At 48.0% G+C, this 18,874-nt stretch overlaps 3 protein-coding genes across 6 annotated transcripts in view; 2 read left to right on the forward strand and 1 right to left on the reverse strand.

Annotated features, from left to right (window-relative positions):
- The window catches only part of DGKA (diacylglycerol kinase alpha), a 20,791-nt gene extending 16,474 nt beyond the window's left edge, over nucleotides 1–4,317 (forward strand). Inside the window, 7 exon segments of the mRNA XM_042946808.1 lie at nucleotides 1,267–1,427; nucleotides 1,680–1,744; nucleotides 2,449–2,539; nucleotides 2,830–3,028; nucleotides 3,139–3,259; nucleotides 3,451–3,511; nucleotides 3,785–4,317. Of these exon segments, the coding sequence (XP_042802742.1) occupies nucleotides 1,267–1,427; nucleotides 1,680–1,744; nucleotides 2,449–2,539; nucleotides 2,830–3,028; nucleotides 3,139–3,259; nucleotides 3,451–3,511; nucleotides 3,785–3,868 (782 nt within the window). The 3' untranslated portion in view covers nucleotides 3,869–4,317.
- PMEL (premelanosome protein) lies at nucleotides 4,226–11,840 on the reverse strand. Of its 2 annotated transcripts, XM_042946809.1 has the most exons (11): nucleotides 11,728–11,840; nucleotides 9,403–9,513; nucleotides 9,110–9,256; nucleotides 8,260–8,394; nucleotides 7,771–7,932; nucleotides 6,802–7,521; nucleotides 5,936–6,052; nucleotides 5,603–5,687; nucleotides 5,287–5,492; nucleotides 5,097–5,184; nucleotides 4,226–4,477 (listed from the first exon to the last, which is right to left on the reverse strand). In XM_042946809.1, the coding sequence occupies exons 1-11, from the start codon at nucleotides 11,801–11,803 to the stop codon at nucleotides 4,333–4,335; spliced, it is 1,992 nt and encodes a 663-aa protein (XP_042802743.1). In that variant the 5' UTR covers nucleotides 11,804–11,840; the 3' UTR covers nucleotides 4,226–4,332. The 2 variants fall into 2 exon arrangements, with proteins under 2 accessions (XP_042802743.1, XP_042802744.1); XM_042946810.1 differs by lacking the exon at nucleotides 5,097–5,184 and having other exon boundaries at nucleotides 4,369–4,477.
- Nucleotides 11,841–12,588: 748 nt separating this feature from the next.
- Nucleotides 12,589–18,157, forward strand: CDK2 (cyclin dependent kinase 2). Of its 3 annotated transcripts, none has more exons than XM_042946816.1 (8): nucleotides 12,589–12,922; nucleotides 13,633–13,710; nucleotides 13,815–13,935; nucleotides 14,600–14,770; nucleotides 15,248–15,349; nucleotides 16,020–16,163; nucleotides 16,467–16,670; nucleotides 16,951–18,157. In XM_042946816.1, exons 1-8 carry the CDS (start codon nucleotides 12,807–12,809, stop codon nucleotides 17,053–17,055), a joined length of 1,041 nt encoding a protein of 346 aa, XP_042802750.1. In that variant the 5' UTR covers nucleotides 12,589–12,806; the 3' UTR covers nucleotides 17,056–18,157. The 3 variants fall into 3 exon arrangements, with proteins under 3 accessions (XP_042802750.1, XP_042802751.1, XP_042802752.1); XM_042946818.1 differs by having other exon boundaries at nucleotides 12,834–12,922; nucleotides 13,528–13,710; XM_042946817.1 differs by lacking the exon at nucleotides 16,020–16,163.
- The last annotated feature ends 717 nt before the right edge of the window (nucleotides 18,158–18,874 follow it).

The raw sequence follows: 18,874 nt of genomic DNA on the forward strand, positions 1-18,874 counted from the left end.
TTGACCCCATGACCGTAAGATCATGACCTGAGCCGAAATCAAGAGTTGGATGCCCAAATGACTGAGCCACTCAGGTGCCCCAATCCAGCACCTTTTTTTATTGAATAGTCTATCTTTTCTCCCGTGTCTTTGAAATGTCATCATATACTAAATTCACTTATATACTTGAGTCTATTTCTGGACACTCTGTTCTTTAGTATTGAACTTTTTATTCTATTCACTGTGTCAGTATCACAGTGTTTAAATACCACTGCTTCATATTGTGTTCTCTCTGGTAGAATAGGGAAAGGAAGCATGAGAGAGAGAAAGAGAATCCTTATTCATCACTCATCTTTTCCAGCAGTTTATATTTCCTTTTTTTTTTAATTTTTTTTTTTTTACATTTTCTTTATTTTTGAGAGAGAGAAAGACAGAGAGACAGAGACAGAGTACAAGTGGGGGAGAGGCAGAGGGAGAGGGAGACACAGAATCCAAAGCAGGCTCCAGACTCTGAGCTCTCAGCACAGAGCCCGACATGGGGCTCGAACTCACAAACCATGAGATCATGACCTGAGCTGAAGTTGGACACCTAACTGACTGAGCCACCCAGGAGCCCCAGAAGTTTGTATTTTCTTGGCTGTTTTATTAATCTTTCAGATGAATTTGGTGTTATTGCTTTTTTTTTTTGTTTGTTTTTTAATGTTTATTTATTTTTGAGAGAGAGAGACAGAGCATGAGCAGGGGAGAAGCAGAGAGACAGGGAGACACAAAATCCAAAGCAGGCTCCAGGCTCTGAGCTGTCAGCACATAGCCTGACATGGGACTCAAACTCACAAATGGTGAGATCATGACCTGAGCCAAAGTCAGATGCTTAACTGACTGAGCCACCCAGGCACCCCTAATTTGATGTTATTGTTAGATGCATATATACATTGGCAAGATTCACTCTCCATGACAGTGTGGAGAAAAGGGCCAGCAAGGGGCTGACCTTAAGATTGGTCCATGGGAGGGGTATCTGGCTGGATCAGCCGATAAAGCATGCGACTCTTGGTCTCAGCGTCATGAGTTTGAGCCCCACATTGGGTGCAGAGCTTACATAAAAAGAAAAAGAGAGAGAATGGCCCATGGGAGCTCTGACCAAGCACCCTGCCCCTTCACTGGCTAGGGCTAGGAGGGTCTGCATAACTAGGGCAGAGGATCTCTGGGAAGTTGTGGGGCTGGGAGCTAAGAAGAGGGCCCTCTGAGACCCAGGGCTCAGTACTAACCTATCTTCTTCCCCATCCTTAGGATATGAGGGACAGAATTTGGGGAAGATCCTCAAGGATTTAGAGATGAGTAAGGTGGTACATATGGATCGGTGGTCCGTGGAGGTGATACCTCAACAAACTGAAGAAAAGAGTGACCCAGTCCCCTTTCAAATCATCAATAACTACTTCTCCATTGGTGTGGTCAGTGGAGTGGGGTATGGGGGCTAGGGAGGAAGTAGGGGTTAAGAAGGGAAAGGCTAGAGCTAGTTAGAAAGAGAAGGTAGAAGTTAAAGGGGCTGTGACACAGGGAAATGAGGGGTGGGGTACAGTGGTGTGAGTTGCAAGAAAAGAACATGGGACATACTGCTGCCAAATGGGGAAGTTAAAGAGAGAGTATTCTGTGCTGAGAGAAGAGGCAGGCCTCTGATCTTACATGCCCTGAATTCCCTCCAGGATGCCTCTATTGCTCACCGATTCCACATCATGCGAGAGAAATATCCTGAGAAGTTCAACAGCAGGTAAGGGAAAGGGGGGTGGGTGCGGACATCCACAGTGGCAGGGACCAGGTTATGGCCAAGTTTTTTTGTTTTTTCGTTTTTAATTTTTTTAATGTTTATTTATTTTTGAAGGAGAGAGAGAGCGTGAGGGAGGGGAGGGGGAGAGAGAGAGAGGGAGACACAGAATCTGAAGCAAGTTCTAGGCTCTGAGCTCTCAGCACAGAGCCTAACTTAGAGCCCCATGTGGGGCTCCAACTCGAAAACTGTGAGATCATGACCTGAGCCAAAGTCAGACTCTTAACCAACTGAGCCACCCAGGCACCCCATGGTTGTTTTTTTTAATTTATTTTTTAGTGTTTATTTATTTTTGAGAGAGACAGACAGACAGAGTGCAAGTTGGGGAGGGGCAGAGAGAGAGGGAGACACAGAATCCGAAGCAGGCTCCAGGCTCTGAGCTGTCAGCACAGAGGCTGATGTGAGGCTCAAACTCACGGACCACAAGATCAAGCCAAAGTAGGATGCTTAACTGACTGAACCACTTGGGCGCTCCTGGCCAAGTTTGACTCAGAGCACTTAGATAGGCAGTGGCACCTCTAGGAAGCTGCTCAACCAAGGCCATCCTTTCCCTGAGAGGTTGATGTCTTTCCCTGTCTCTTAGCCTTCTTCTGCCAACACTTGTGTAACTTGTCCTCTCCCTATTGGGCCTTCTTTCGGGTCTGATACAGAATGAAGAACAAGCTATGGTATTTCGAATTCGCCACTTCTGAATCCATCTTCTCAACATGCAAAAGGCTGGAGGAGTCTTTAACAGTTGAGGTGGGTGTGATGAAACCCGATCCTACATGCTTTTCAGCTTCTTATAACTTTGTTTCCCCCTCCACAGGAACCTTCAGAAACTTCCCCTATTCTTGAACATGTACTTTGACCTCCCAGCTGTCCAATCCCGATTTCCCAGGTGGCATGTGCCACCAGGCACATGCATGGTGGTGCCTATTTCCTGCCACCCTTTGTAAACCTCCAACTCCTGGCCTTCGCAGTTTGTCATCTGGTGGAGGGAGGGCTCACATCCATGATTATGCCATGATTTGTGCTCTCCCCCTTCTCAGATCTGTGGGAAACCACTGGATCTGAGCAACCTGTCCCTAGAAGGCATCGCAGTGCTGAACATCCCTAGCATGCATGGTGGTTCCAATCTCTGGGGTGATACGAAGAAACCCCATGGAGATATCCATGGGATCAACCAGGCCTTGGGCGCTGCAGCTAAAGTCATCACCGACCCTGATATCCTGAAAACCTGTGTACCAGGTGAGAGGAGCAGCCTTGGGAACTGAGTGGGCAGGACCCAGGGGAAGGTGTGGCTCCCTTTGGAGGCACCCTGCTTCTGCAAACCTTATCTCCTTGCTTCCCACCTCCAGACCTAAGCGACAAGCGGCTGGAAGTGGTAGGGCTGGAGGGTGCAATTGAGATGGGCCAGATTTATACCAAGCTCAAGAATGCTGGACATCGGCTGGCCAAGTGCTCTGAAATCACCTTCCAGTAAGGAAAACTTTGGCCAGGGGCTCTGAGGGAAGGAGTAGGGCCAGGAGAGCAGAAGGGTCATGGGGATGGTAGGGAGGAGCTGTACTAGATTTTCCTCAGTAACAAAGGGTTTCAAAACCAAGCCAAGAAGGAGTTTTGGTATTCAGTTGGTAAAGAAATCTCCACCAATCTGTCTTGGCCTCCCACAGCACCACAAAAACCCTTCCCATGCAAATTGATGGAGAACCCTGGATGCAGACACCCTGTACAGTGAGTATTACCTATGCCTGCTCAGAATTGAACCCTCAGGCTTCATGGATCCTAAATCTCCATTCCATTGCTTCTCTACCCTTTCCCAATGTCTGAAGTTCCCCTGTGAACCATTCCTCCCAAATCCTGATTTCTTAGCCCCTGGCCTTCCTGCCATGGCCTCTCTAGGACCCTGGTAACCCCTCTGAACTCCATAGATTTTCCCCAAAATCTCTACTGCTCCAGCCCCAAAGAACTAGGTCCTACCTCTGAACATGCCCCCTTCCCTTCCAGATCAAGATCACCCACAAGAACCAGATGCCCATGCTTGTGGGCCCACCCCCTCGCTCCTCCAATTTCTTTGGCTTCTTGTGCTGAAGGGGACACCTCAGCCTCCAAGCCAGCCTTGAACCCACCTCTTCATCCCTGGACTCTACTCCTAGGCTCTGTACATTGCTGCCACACCCTCCTGCCAGCTCAGGAGAGTGTTTCTTCACCCTCAAAATATTTATTATCCTGCACCACTTCCACTATTCGCCATGCACATGTGCGTGCACACACACACACACACACACACACACACACACACACATACATTGAAAGTGCCTCATCTAAATAAAATGACTTTTTCCCCCCACTGGGATATCTGTTAAGTAAATGGTACACCTCCTTTCTGTATACCTCCACTCTGTAAATGATATAGATTCTCCCAGAAGCAAGAACATAAAACAGCACGAGGTTCTGAGTATTTATTTCAGTTAATGGTAGTTTCCAAGGGAGGACTGAGAAAAGATAGGCATTGCTGTCCACCCTCGGCAAATCACAGCATCACATAAGAGTACTCAGACCTGCTGCTGCCCACTGAGGAGGGGCCTGTTCTCACCAATGGGGCAAGAGCGGAAGACCCTGGGCAGCCGCAGCCAGTGGGTGCTACCACGTGGCAGCTGGGGAAGGGGGAGGGCTGAGCCCTGCTTCAGAAGTCTTCGCCTGATTTGGGAGAAAAAGAAGAAACTGATTAGCAATGGACAAGGGAAACCTACCTGTGCTTCTCCAAAAAAGAGGACACACCCATATCCCAAGTTTCCTGGGCCTTGACCCAAGGCCCCTCCCCTTCTCACCAATAGGGTTCATCTTATCTTGTTTTTATGGTAACCTCTGTCCATTCTTCTCTCACACTACAAGCTTCAGTGCTTTGAGGACCTTGGCACTCCAGGCCTGGGGATCTGCCCTTCTCACAGGTAGAGGACTCAGTTCACCCAGTTTCCTCCACTCTTGATATTATTAATAACAACAGTCATCAGTATCATCATTTATTGCACTCTCGCTTCAGAACTGGGTGCTTTACCACCATTGTCTCTAATCCTGACAACAGCCCCATAGGGCAGGTATTAGTTTTCCTATTTTTCAGAGGCCCAGAGACATTAAGCTACTTTCCCAAGGTCCCACCAGCAAGACTGCAGCCTGGGTCTGTTTAACTTCCAAGTCTGGGCTCTTTCCTGGATACCAGGCTTCTTCAAAAAAAGTGGTGGTTCCCTCTCCTCTTGAGGAAGAATGAGTGGTGGTAATAAGGGATAAGGAGGTGTGATCTAGATGGTGGGGCCCTCACCTATATATCAGAGATACAAGCACCATAGCCATCAACACCAGCAAGATGCCCACGAACAGGGGAGCCTGTCCAAGGCCTGCTTCTCGACCTATGAACAGAATCCCAGGCACAGTTTCCGTCAGTGTCTGCTCCCTACCAGATAGCCTCTTCCTGTTCCCCCCTTCTCCCTACTTCTTGTCCAAGTACATACCGGGCATTACAAGCTGGGTGCTGACCATCGCCAGGCTGTTAGCATCAGCCAAAGACACATTGAGGCAGTAGGTCCCTGAGCCACCCTTCAGTGCTTGGTGCAAAACTAGCTGGCAGGCTGGGCTGGGTGGCACAGGCTGACATAGCCGCTGGGCAGGGGGCTGGCACCCTGGAGATGAGATGTCCATACAGGCTTCCTTGGGCAGCCTGCGAAAGGTGTCAGCTTAGGTCAGGGCAACTGGGAGGGAACATTAGACACCAGAGAGCGGGGCAACAGTCAACCCAAGAGTTCTCAGGATAACCAGTGGGACACTCACCCGCCTTGGCAAGACACAGTCAGCTCAAATGCATCTCCTTCGCTGGATGGCACAGCCTGCAGGATCTCAGCACTCTCAATACCCTCTGCAAAGTTGCAAGATTTTAAGTCTGGGTACAATGTGGGATTCCTCTACCAGGCCTCCCCAAAGGCCCACAGACAGGAAAGCCCTAGGGCTACTTCCCCAATCCCATCCTCATGCCTTCAAAATAAAAACCCTGGGATCTGGATATTTTTGTCCAGGTGAGTAACTCCTTCCAAGGTATGCTTCCACTGGTCAGTCTTAGGCGGTACACACCTCCCTCCACCAGCCCCCAAAGTAGTCAAGACTCACGGACAATGTCCAGGGTGAGAGAAAAGGAGCCATATCGATACAGCACACAATCCAGGGGGGTTTGTCGCTTCACCAGGATTAAGGTAGCTGCACCATCCGGCAGGGGGCTCTGGGAGCCTGGCAGGAGAGGATTGAAGAGGCAAAGTCAAGAGACAAATGACTCACCTGGAAGTAGAGGCTACGCAAGCGTTTTTCCAGGTACAGCCAGAGCTATTGCACCCGGGCTTGGCATCAGGCAAGGCCTGGAAAATCTCATTTTACAGATAAGGAAACTGAAGCCCCAGAGGAGGAACGAGCACCCCAGAGTCACACAATTAGGAGTAGCATTGGAGTTTTAAGAAACCCCAAATGCTTATCATACTCCACACTATGCTAGGTCCTGATCTAGACACTCAACAAAAGTTAACTCTTCCACGTGCCACTAGGTCATTCCTGCCTTTTCAGGGTTCCTACCACAATTTCAGGTTGACCTGCTTTGGGAAAGGAATCCAGGGTTGGTAAGTGGTGCCAGAATCTAAGACGGAATCCTATGCATTTATACTTGCACAGAAAGAGATACAAATTACTATGTAAATGACCACAGTCTGTTCCCTGGCAGAAGCCTCAGGGAATAGCTCTCCTGAGACACAGAGAAGCAACAAGCTCTCTCCCAGTGGCCGAGGGGCAGACCCTGGTTTTCTTAACTCCAGATGGATTCCATGTTCTTAAGAGGGACTTGAGGGCTTAATAACAGTGAGAGCTCTGATGAAACTCCATTGCTAAGCAAAGGATTGGGTAACATCTGGGGCCTGGGTGAGTAGACTAGCTCTTTAGAGTAGTGACAAATAACCCACCTCAATGAACCTCGTTCACACTGACTCTCTTACCTGTAATACCTTCTGTAGGCACGAATGGGCGGGCATCTGGACCCTCAGGCTCACGGGTGGGTACCTCTCCAGCTGTGGGCTCTACCAGCTCTCTAGTTGTTACCTGTACAACTGTGGTTCCAGAGGGCTCTGTGATTGACACTTCAGGTGTTGTACGTATGGCCTCTGCAGTTGGCATCTCTATGGGTGTGGTATCTATGACCTCTGAGGTCGGCACCTGCTCAGTTGTAGTACCTATGTCCTCTGTAGTTGGCACCTGTACAGGTGTAGTGCCTGTGACCTCCGTGGTTGGCATCTTCACAGCTGTGGTTCCAGAAGGTTCTGCAGTTGGCACCTGACCAGATGTAGTACCTATGACTTCTGCAGTAGGCACTTGCCCAGCTGTGGTGCCAAGGGCCTCTGCTGTTGGCCCATGCCCATCTGTGGTGACTGGAACTGGGGAGGAGCCACAGGAAGTGAGAGGAATCGCAGCCTGTAACACCACCTGGGCAGTGACTGGGCCAGACTCTAAGTAAGTGTGAGTGACCACAAGTGCCCGAGAGATCAGGGTCCCAGTATCATCTCCAAAGTCCCAGGTGTAGGAGAGGTCGGCCCCAGACAAATAGCCACTGGGGTCATGAAGCCGGAGGGCAAAGGTCAGAGGATGATTTCTCAGGAAGTGCTTGTTCCCTCCATCCAAGGCCTGAAGCTGGGACACGCTCACAGAGAAGGGTACCTGGTCTGAGATAGGAGCCAGAAAAGGTGAGAACCAGACCTGGGCGGAGGGAATGTTACACACCAACTAAACTCAAGCTGACTGGCCCTTCACTGACTCTAAGCCCCACCTTCTTCTGTCCAGGTCTTCCTGGCTCTGCCCCTTTAAGGTTACATACCATTTCCCCTTTCCCCTCTCCCCTTACTGGTCAGGCCAACCCTCCCCATCTTTTACTGTTCTGTGACTTATTCCTTTGCCCATTCCTAAATCCTTACCAGTAATGGTGAAGGCTGAGCAGGAGTGAGCAAGGGGCACGTAGCTCTGGGACTCCCGGCGGTGGTAGACAGTCACTTCCATGGTATGTGTGCCCAGCATTGCCTTGCCTGTCACAATGCTCAGTCCCGACACTGGGCCCCCCAGAACTTGCCAGTACTGGCCTGAGGTTTTTGAACAGAAAAGCAAGGGTCAGGGAGGTACTGATCCAAGGGAACTGAGGGGAAGGATTAGAGACAGGGCAGTACAGAAGGAAGGTCGAGAGAGATGTATTGAGTAGGGGTCAGGAAAGGAGTCCTAATGAGGGGTTCCATGGGATGGCACAACAATTCGGGAAGGGCCCCCAGAAACAATATAGTAGAGAGAGTTGGAGCAGGCTATGTGCTATGGAAGAGGAAAGAACCATGGGGGCAATAAAGGTTAGGGAAATTCACAGCAAAACAAAAAGGGGATCAGGTAAGAATAGGTGAATCGAAGTGTGGATGACTCACCCCAGGTCTTCCAGACATAAACAAAGCTTCGTGTCTGAGACCCAGGGCCAGATGGGCAGGCCCTCCCATCAGGGAAGATGCAGGTATCATCAGGTACCTGGGGATACACTGGCTCTCCTCCCCACACCTGGCTCCCTGAAAGATCAATACAGAGTCACCCTCAAACCCTGGCATTCCCTTCTGTACACCAAAACTCCTCATATGGCTCCCAGAGAGGGGCTGTGGGAATACTCCTTAGCTACAAAGTACATTCCCCTTGGTATAACCCTTTTGGGTGGCAGCGGGAAGGATGGAAACTGGAATTAAAGATTCATATGTACTTAACGACAGACATAGGAAAGAAATTAGAAGGCCATATATCAAAATATTTAGAGTGGTTTGCTCTAGCTAGTAGGATAAAAACAAAAATAAGAGCCACCAGCTAACATTTTTTGAACCTTGCCTTAGCCTAGGGCAGGCATTATGCTAAATTCTTTATATACAATCACATTTTAATCCTTACAACAACTGTTCAAGTAGGTATCATCCCCATTCTACAGATAAGGGAATGGAAGTACAAAACAATTAAGTAACTTGCCCAGGGTCACATATTATTTACAAATTTAAATCCATGTCTGTCTAAATTCTAGGTCCCCTAGGTCTTCTGCCGGCAATTTTGCATGCTATGTATTTTTTTTTCTTTTTTCTTTATCTGTGTTTAAAATTTTTTTCTACAACGAATATTATAGAATATGTATATAATTTATTTTTTTAAGAAAAGTAGAAAGGAAGAGAATACTTTTTGAGCTCACTGGGGACACCAGGGAATCTGAGCCCTTAGAGTAAGGTCCTAGAGCAGAGAGGTACTCACCATTGATGATGGTGTTGTTGGCCCAGATGACCTGCCCATCTGGCAGCACCTTTTGGCTTTCAGGGAAGTGCAGGGCGATAGAGAAGGAGGCATTTGCCCCGACCAGTGTAGGGCCATCATTACTGACCTTCAAGGACACCTGGCCACCTGGGAAGGACAGCTCCATTAGCTGAGGCTCCTTGTTTTTTTCTCCCCTTATACCTTTCCCCTTCCTATCTTCCCAAGCTCCATTCAACCCAGTTCTTGCTCCTCTACCCACACCCTGCCCTCCCTGGAAATTGCTAAGTTCCCACCTCTCCAGCAATCAGGCCCCTGGATTTCTGTCCACTCTGGATACAGCTGCCTGTTCCAGGATTTTGTTGTGAGCGGCCTTGAGACACCCAGCCAGTCCTGGTCTCTGGGTCCTAAAAAGAAGGTACAGTGAAGGTCCTAGGATCGCGCCTCAGTCCCGTGTCAGGGAATAGCACTGTCCCATGTCACCCTATTCACTCTCACATTCAAAGTGCATCTTAATTTACTGAACACCCACAACGTACCAGGCACTGTAATAGGTACAAAGGACTTAAGGAACGAATAAGACACGGGCACCTGGGTGGCTCAGTCGGTTAAGCATCCGACTTTGGCTTGGGTCATGATCTCACGGTTTGTGAGTTCGAGCCCTGTGTGGGGATCTGTGCTGACAGTTCAGAGCCTGGAGCCCACTTCAGATTCTGTCTCCCTCTCTCTCTGCCCCTCCCCTGCTCATGTTCTATCTCTCACTCTCTCAAAAACAAATAAACATTAAAAAACAAGAACAAAACCAAAAACAAACAAGACATGACCCTGAAGGGATTCAAGGTAAAGTATTGGAAATAGATACATCCATAAATTATAATAATTGAAGGCACTGTTCAATATGAGTCGTTGTAGACATTTACAAAGTACAACAAAATGACAGATGAAAAAGATTAGTTCCACTCTGGTGAATTGGGAAAGACCATCGGCTTGATGAGTTGGCCTGTGGGATAGAATACTCTGGGCAGAAGGACCAGCATGAGCAGATGCATGGAGGCATGTTAGCATGAGGCATGACAGGGACTACCAGTGTGGTTGATGAACACTGTAAGAGATGAGGCCAAGAAAACAAGTGGAGGCCCTGAATGCCAAGCAAAGGAGTTTGGCTTTTATTCTGTAGTCAAGGCCATGGCAGAAGATTTTGTGTCATTGACATAATTCCCATGCCAAAAAAATTCACCCTTCAGAAGCTTTTTTAATATGATCAGATCTGTATTTTAGAAGGATCATTATAGCAAGCAATGTAGAGGATGGATCAGAGGCAGGCAGAGGTTGGGAGTGAGGACCAAGCAGACAAAATTATTATAACTGACCAAGAGAAAGGTCTGAGAAAAAGGGGTATGAGGGATCTACATATACCTCACCCAGATACAAAAACTATCCTTTTTCTATCCTTTGTTATTGTTGTTTATTTATTTGTTGGCTAAAGTATTTAGAAGTAAATCCCAGACATCTTGTTATTTTAACCCTACAATTTCAGTATATATCTGTAAAAAATATGAACATTTTCTTGAATCAGCACAATGTCATTTCACACTGGACACAATTATCAAACCCAATTCATATAAAATTTCATGAATATCTAACATGTCTTATGATTAAAAAAAATCATATCTAAAAAGTAAGCACAATCTTTTTAAGAGGGTCAGGTGGACAAGTATGAATAGAATGTTTCCAAAATACAGTTAGGAGCATAGTAAAAGAAAAAGACTTGAAACTACAGCACAAATGAGGGAAGTCAGATGAAGGAGAAGCTCCTAGAAGTCTGTGAGACCAGGGATCTAGAGAAAGAAAGGGGAGACTGGGACATGATATCTATATTTTAGCACAGGAGAAACTATCTTTGCTCCATTTCTAATGTATACTGGATACTTAGCTGAGTCTGCTTGGGGAGGGGAGATCTGGAATCATTTCATAGAGCATCCTACCACTAGAGCAAGAGAATCATAAGATGCCCCATTCTTTCTTCATTCCCAACCCTCCCTCCTCAGAGCAGCACGGGACATTCCAGACCCTCTCACCACCCACACCCCCACCCCTTGCTCCTGTCACGAGGCCCCAATCCCCCAGAGCCCTTTCATGTGATGCTCAGCTGAGACCCCTCTGCCTGTCTCTTCCAGCCCCAGAACAAAAGCCTGAGCTATGTTCACCCATCCCCATCTCAAAGAGGGTAGGTGGTACCTCCTTACTTTTTCAATCCAATACCACATTCTCTCACTTCTCACTTCAAATACCCTATCCCAGGCACCTAAGTCATTGCCTAAAAGAGTCTCCCACTCGTTTCACTTTTGAAGCCCCTACTTGGACTCACTGCCCAAGGGGCCTCAGGATTAGGGCTACAAAGACCCACTATCCTTGTGCCCTTACAAGCAGATGGTATTATTCTCAGGCTCAGTCCCAGATCTCCACATAGGGAGGGAGCTCAGATGCCCATGTCCTCACTAACTCAAATGGGTGGGAGAAGCCTGAGATATTGCTGGTATCTCCCATAAAGAGGGGAAAAACCAGAGCAGGTGTGCAACCCCAAATTCACACTTGTTCATGGCAATACTCCCCACACTCACCTTCTGTAACCCCCACAGCCAGAAGAGCACTCATCATAACCACATGGAGAAGGCATTTTCTCAGCACCAGATGCATCCTGTTCTTTCTTCCAGCAACCAAAGGCGCTGGGGGGCTGGGGCAAGCCCCTATATAGGAGAGGGGTGCTCATTTGCATAGCCCTTCCTCTTCTCCATCCAGAGGAGTCTTGGGAGGGGCAGGAGGACGGAGAAAGGCAGAACTGACAAGGGATCCTGGTCCCTGAACATCCCGCTACTCAACCACAGTTTCTAGTTTCACTGGGTCGCTCTCTTCTTGACTGGGAAATAATTGACTGAAGGGCAGGTGCATAACATGTACCTAACACATACGATTCATCATAGGAGAGTGAATCAATCTGTTTTTGTTTTTTTAATCAAATCAGGAAATCTTTCAAAAAAACAAAGACCCTGCATCCCAAAAGAGAGAGTATAGAAAAGACAGAGGGCGGAGGCAACTGCATCTCCGGGGCCCAGAAAACCCGTACAATGAGATTCCCAGTTTCCTGCTTTTCAAAGGAGGCTCCCTGGGCCAGGTGGAATTTAATCTTAGGGAGAGACACATTTTCCCTACAGGTGGTGAAACGGCGAATTAGAGATCAGGAAATCCCTACAGACTCAGGACACAGGTAGGAAACGCGAGTCCAAATCAGGTACTTGGAAAAAGACATTTTGCTTCCCCACAGAGGCAGAAACTTGTCTTAAGTATCCTCGTTAATAAACTTGCGTGAGGTGGGGTCATTTGCTGCAGCTAGGCGCGCTGGGCTCGCCCCCCGCCGCTCTGACGTTAACCAATAGGAAGGGCCGGGGGCGGAGCTAGGGAAACGCGGGAAGGAGGGGCGGGGCCTCTGGTGGCGGTAGGGAACTGGAGGGGAGGCGGCAACATTGTTTCAAGTTGGACAAATTGACAAGAGCGAGAAATACACTGCGTTCCATCCCGACCTGGGGCCGCGGAGCTGGGCGCGGTTTTCCCCTCCTCCACCCCCCGAGAGTCGGGGCCCGCCTTTTGCAGGTTTCCCAGGCCCCCGCTCCAGGGCCGGGCTGACCCGACTCGCTGGCGCTTCATGGAGAACTTCCAAAAAGTGGAAAAGATCGGAGAGGGCACGTACGGAGTTGTGTACAAAGCCAAAAACAAGGTGACGGGAGAAGTGGTGGCGCTTAAAAAAATCCGTCTGGACACGTGAGTGGCCTCTGTACCCGGGACTCCTAACTCGGGAGCTCCTTGAGTGCCCCCTGCCCCCACCCCAACAGGCGGGTAGCAGTCCAAGGACCGGAAGGTGGCAGGGAGGGACTTCTTTTTAAGTGGAGAGGTGGGTTGGAGGACAGCGATGGGTTTCCCGGTGGAGAGTGTAGGGCACTTAGAATATATGGGAAACTTCCTCCCCAAAGTCGAGGGATGCCCCCAAATGTGCAATCAGAAAGACTCAGAAAGAGAAAGGAGGCCTCTGAGATGGGGTCCAGGACTCCCCGTGGAGTTGGGTTTTGTGGGAACCAGTGAAGAGCACCTTTCTGAATGAAGAGTCCTCATGACTGCCCCAACCCCACCCTCATCTTAGAATTCTCTACCTCTTTCAAAAGAATGGCAGTTGAACCTCACTGGCCCTTCTAGGGAGGCTGGGTGCTGCTACTCCTATTTTTTTCCCTGTTTCCTTCTCTCTTCTTTACCTCCACCAGGAGGCTTTACTTACCTACCGCTGGGAAAAGAAGAATAATGACCTTAATATATCCCCTGTCCAAAGGCGAATTAACTCCTACAGCACACTTTCTCTTCTCTCACTTCCCTAGGGGATGCTGGGGTGGTGTCTCATTGGGAAGAAAAGAATGACTGAGCTGGGGGAAAAGGAGTGTTTGTAACCACATTCCTATCTCTGCTTTCTCCACCTCTCCAAGTGAGACAGAGGGTGTACCCAGTACTGCTATACGAGAGATTTCTCTGCTTAAGGAGCTTAACCACCCTAACATTGTCAAGTAAGTATATCTGGGAGGTGTTCTGACAGTAAAGGAGGTGTTCTTGTCTGTGTAGCCTGGGTATTATTCTTCCTCACCTCCATTCCTGGACCTCCCTTCCCTAGGCTGCTGGATGTCATCCACACAGAAAACAAACTCTACCTAGTTTTTGAGTTTCTGCACCAGGATCTGAAGAAATTCATGGATGCCTCTGCTTTGACTGGCATTCCTCTTCCCCTCATCAAGGTAATCCTTCTCATTAACTCCTCCCCAGCATGGGCATGTTTTGGGGGGACTGAAGGCAGGCAGTGCAGACTGAGTGATGATTTGTGATCTTGGCTTCCTTCCCAGCCCTCATCCCCCTGCACACACAGACACAACACACACACCCCTTTCTTTTGTGGCTCTCCCACTGCTCATTATGCTTATTAACCCTAGGGCTGGGTAGGAGAATCAAAGAAGTTGAAACTCTAGTGAGTCAACTTCATAGCTCAGGTGGAAGGTCAGATGAAACTCAGATAAATGGGACTTGAGGGCACTTGGTAGGTTCCTCCAAGAAGCCCTTCCACCTGTTTGGTAGGAGAAATAGCCAGTGAGTTTCTGTTGTCTGTTTTAGGGCTGGGTTCTTTACTCCCTGAGTTATTTTCAATCTCTCAACAAACGTTTATTCAATGCACATTTATTGAACACCTTCAATGTATTAGGTACAGGATATGGAAAAGAGATGCAAAACTGAAGAAGAAGACCTGGTCCTTATCTTCACTAGACTGATAGTCCAATGGGAGATACAGTTTATAAACATGTAATTATAATCTAATATAGTAAAAGGCTTTGGTAGAGCTTTGCAGGCACAGAGCAGATCCTAGTAGCTCACTGTGGTAGAGAAAGTTTTCTCTCTCTCCTTTGTCAGAGCTATCTGTTCCAGCTGCTCCAGGGCCTAGCCTTCTGCCATTCTCATCGGGTTCTGCACCGAGACCTCAAACCTCAGAATCTGCTTATCAATGCAGAGGGGGCCATCAAGCTAGCAGACTTTGGACTAGCCAGAGCCTTTGGAGTACCTGTTCGTACTTACACCCATGAGGTGAGACCCTCTCTGCATTTCTTCTCTGAACTTCCTGGGAGGTGTTAACAAGAACATTCACAAAATTTTAAACATCTCTGGCCAGCAGTTTCTCTCTCACTACATGGAAAGTATCTCTGGCACTCCAAGAGGTTTTAGAGTATGTACCAAGTTCCAGTTGTGGGGAACTGGGCTTTGATAGATGCCAAGCCAGGAGAGCTGGATGGCACACTATTAAAATTATGAGCACTTTTCTCAAGTTTTCCAGGAAGGTTGTAAATTCTGGGTTCAGAAAATATGGTCCCCAGAGACTAACTCTGGTCTAAGAAGTTGTATGTAGTCATTTATACTTAGGGGAAGTCAGAAAGATGGGAAAGATGGAGGGAGAGAGGCTGCTTGTTAACAGGCTGAGAGTTAGCAGAGTAACACTGAAGAGCTGAGATACGGGAATCACCATGCCCCACGCACCGCCCTTCCCCTTCCTGCTCTTGTCCCCAGGTGGTGACCCTGTGGTACCGAGCACCTGAAATCCTTCTGGGCTGCAAGTACTACTCCACAGCTGTAGATATCTGGAGCCTGGGCTGCATCTTTGCTGAGATGGTACGGAGGCAAGCCCGAGTTCCACCCAGCTCACTCCCCCACATTCAAGAACAACAGAACTGTTTCTTGGCCTAGACTCATGGCCGTTCTATATTATCACAGGGTTCCTTCTCTAGAGTAGCACCAAGGTGGGTAGGGGGAAAGGATAGGACTGTTGTCCTTGATGTCAACCACAATGTTAGTATATCCTCAAACAGCCTTAGCATCCAATACACATCTCTTATACCCAAATTGAGCGAAATTATTTCTGCAGCTGTTTTTAGTCTGCATATACTTGGGAGAATGAGTACCAATTTAGTGCCTCCTTCATTTGGCCTGTAGACCTTCTTGTAGGGTTCCAGGATTATGGTGAAGTCAACTATGTTCACCTTATTCATACTTTTATTTAAACTGCAGGCTTAAATCATGTCCTCCCCAACCTCTGGCTTTTCAGTTTGAAAGATCCCTGAGGCCCAGACTTTTCTGGGAGCTCTCATTTTCTTTAATATAACAGTGGAGTGGGCTGAGTTTTCAAATCAAATCAGCAATTTGTTTTATGGTCCTTTATCTGGGTTGTAACTGGGGGCTTGGAGACCATTAACCTATATATAAAATGTGCATTTATCCCCCAGTACATTACCTTACAATTGCCCATATTCCTCTCTCAATTCATCAAAAAATATTTGTTAAGCACCTAGTGTGTACCCAGCACCATGCTAGGTGCTGTGGGGAACACAGAAGAAATGGAAGACACAGTCTCTGCCCGCTGTGCTCCTATCTAGAAGTGGCTGCATCACAAGGAGGGGGGATGACCGCAGTGTCTACCCCACACCCCGTGAGTGGCTTGGGATCCCTTTGCTACATGTCAGTGGCACCCCAGACATTCACCCCCTCCCAGCCCCACCCAGCCTTGGGGATCTGCAAAGGCATGGTTGGGGGAAGGAAGGAGGGGGCGAGGAGACAGATGAAGGGACTTCATTGTCTCAGGCTCTGTGTGACTGACCCCATGAAAGGCCCTGGGGAGGGAGTCATGGGGCCCTCCTGACCTTCCACTGCCTGTGGGAACCTCCGGTGCACAGGGAGCAGCTTTGACTGACATCAGTGCGGGTCTTGGCCTTTTCTCTTTACCCATTTTCAGGTGACCCGCCGAGCCCTATTTCCTGGAGATTCCGAAATCGACCAACTCTTCCGGATCTTCCGGACTCTGGGGACCCCAGATGAAGTGGTTTGGCCAGGAGTTACTTCTATGCCTGATTATAAGCCGAGTTTCCCCAAGTGGGCCCGGCAAGATTTTAGCAAAGTTGTTCCTCCCTTGGATGAAGATGGACGGAGCTTGCTGTCGGTGAGAGTTGGGAGTGGGCACCCATTTCCTCTCATTTACTCCCCCAGGGCAGGTTTTTTTCCAGGATGTAGGAAGGATGAGACCCTGGACTCTGGGTCTTGGCATTTCCTTAGTCCCTGCTTCTCTCTCCCTGTTGGCACACCCATTCAGATGTAGGGAGGAGGGAATTGGGAACCCTGCTTGGGTAAAAGGAATTCTGCTTTCCTGATTTCTCGGAACACCTGCTGCCCATTTAGTCCAATGTCACATCACTGAAGTCAGCATACATCTTTCCCTCCAGCAAATGCTGCACTACGACCCCAACAAGCGGATTTCGGCAAAGGCAGCTCTGGCTCACCCTTTCTTCCAGGATGTGACCAAGCCAGTGCCCCACCTTCGACTCTGATGTCCTACCCCAGTCTCACCCTCTCCTCCAGTGGGGGCCTGATCTGCCTTGGCCCTGGGTTATTTGCCCTCTGATCTTGTCTGGCTGCCTTAACACCTCCCCCTCTTAGCCAGCCAACTCTGAGGATATAAGGGGTGGAGAAGAGAAATAGGTGAAAATGAAAGGAAGCTTCAGTATTAGATGCACTTAAGTCCCTCCACCACCCTCTCCCCCTCTTCTTAGTCATTGCTGAGGAGGGCTGGTATTTAAAAAGAAAAGAAAAGACTGCCCTCCACATAGGGCTTGCCATCCCAATCTCTGAAAGCCCTGAAAATTATTATTTCCTGTGTTCGGGATGACAGACACCCCAAGCCTCGCTCGGCCACTGCGTTTATAAGGTCAACTGATAGCAGAGAACCTAAGTTGGGACTTTAGAAAACCAAGCAAAACAAAACAGAGGGAGGGGCCTGTTTTAAAGAATTAGGTTAAAAAATAGATCCAACCAGTTTATACCCTAATTTTAGTGTTTCATCTCACCTAACAGTCTGGGAGACTCAAGACTCCCAGTCTCTGCAGTCTTGATGAGACTGCAGTAGAAACAATTGCCCCTAGTCCCTCTATCTGTCCCAACTATGGGCAAGAGGTATCTGGGAGGCTCTAGGACAGGGATTATACTTCACCGTGGCCTTATGGGGCAAGTAAAAGTTGTCTGAATTTTTCTCTTCCTTTTAAGACTCTTGGTTCTTCACATGCCAGGTCCCATCTTCCTCTGAAGGCTACCCCCATAGGAGTGGAAGTTAGGGTTTAGACATCATTTTGAAAATGCTGACACTTTTTCAGGGCTGTGGCTGAGCGAGGGCATTGGGAAAATTTTTTTCTTTAAAAGAAGGATGAACAATTATATTTATATTTCAGGTTATAGTGTTTTTTAAGTGGGAATGGGTGGATTTGTTGCCATGTGCACCTTGGGGTTTTGTAATGCAAATGTTTTAAAAAAAGTATTTTTTTTTCTTTTTTTGATGTTTGTCTCCCTTCTCCCACCTCTTGTCTTCGAGTGTTCATGCTATTAACATTATTTGTAATTTAGTTTGTGATTCATTAAAAACAAAAGTTCTTAGTTTTATAGTTCATCTCTTTCCTCCTTTACTTAGGTGTATTTATTTACACAAAGAATGATGTGTGAGAGAGAATATGAATGTGTATATGTGATAGTTGGTTTCAGAGCTCCCCTCTTCCTAATCTCTGTGCAGGGCTATCCACCTCACCCCATCACCCCAGTTTAGCTTCTATTATGCAATTGGGATAGTGCCCAGGGTGGACAAAATGGGAATTACTGCCCCATTTTAAGGCAAAGTTAATGGAAGCCTACTTCATTTTCCCCACGAACCTGAATCATCCCCTACCACACACATGTACACACAGGGCGGCAGTTCCTGGATTTGAGGTTTAGGAGGGACTTAGGAGCAGCATGTGGTTGGAAGTGGGCTCCGTGGGAATTCGCCTTGACACTGCATTTCCCAGTAAGCTCGTCGTTTTTCCTTTTTGTTGCGTATCACAGTTTTCTAAAGATACTTTAATCACATTTACATATAGTTCAGAATATATAAATCGTCTGTATGAAAAATCATTAAGGGGGCTAACGTCCCCCCACGCTACCACTTGTTGGGAGTTGCCACTGTCTCAACCCCACCAAAAAACATCTCAGACCGCCGGCGCGAGCCACCCGCAAAATTCCTGTCTTCTGGGGTCGCACAAAAAGGAGGACGCACCGACGTGAGCTATATTTTAATTCCCGGACTCCGGGTCCTTAGGTGAGGTATTTCTCTTTACGCCGCCAATT

This window comes from Panthera leo, chromosome B4, assembly GCF_018350215.1.
Source record: "Panthera leo isolate Ple1 chromosome B4, P.leo_Ple1_pat1.1, whole genome shotgun sequence".
NCBI lineage: Eukaryota > Metazoa > Chordata > Mammalia > Carnivora > Felidae > Panthera > Panthera leo.

What these genes read in the sequence shown, in the direction of transcription:
- PMEL (XM_042946809.1), bottom strand. Translation starts at nt 11,803, where the DNA reads ATGCATCTGGTGCTGAGAAAATGCCTTCTCCATGTGGTTATGATGAGT. An exon ending in GGCTGTGGGGGTTACAGAAG is followed by an intron (nt 9,514 to 11,727) that starts GTGAGTGTGGGG and finishes CCTTCTTTTTAG; the next exon opens with GACCCAGAGACCAGGACTGG. An exon ending in CAACAACACCATCATCAATG is followed by an intron (nt 8,395 to 9,109) that starts GTGAGTACCTCT and finishes TTGATCTTTCAG; the next exon opens with GGAGCCAGGTGTGGGGAGGA.
- CDK2 (XM_042946816.1), top strand. Translation starts at nt 12,807, where the DNA reads ATGGAGAACTTCCAAAAAGTGGAAAAGATCGGAGAGGGCACGTACGGA. An exon ending in AACCACCCTAACATTGTCAA is followed by an intron (nt 13,711 to 13,814) that starts GTAAGTATATCT and finishes TCCCTTCCCTAG; the next exon opens with GCTGCTGGATGTCATCCACA. An exon ending in GCTGCATCTTTGCTGAGATG is followed by an intron (nt 15,350 to 16,019) that starts GTACGGAGGCAA and finishes ATATTTGTTAAG; the next exon opens with CACCTAGTGTGTACCCAGCA.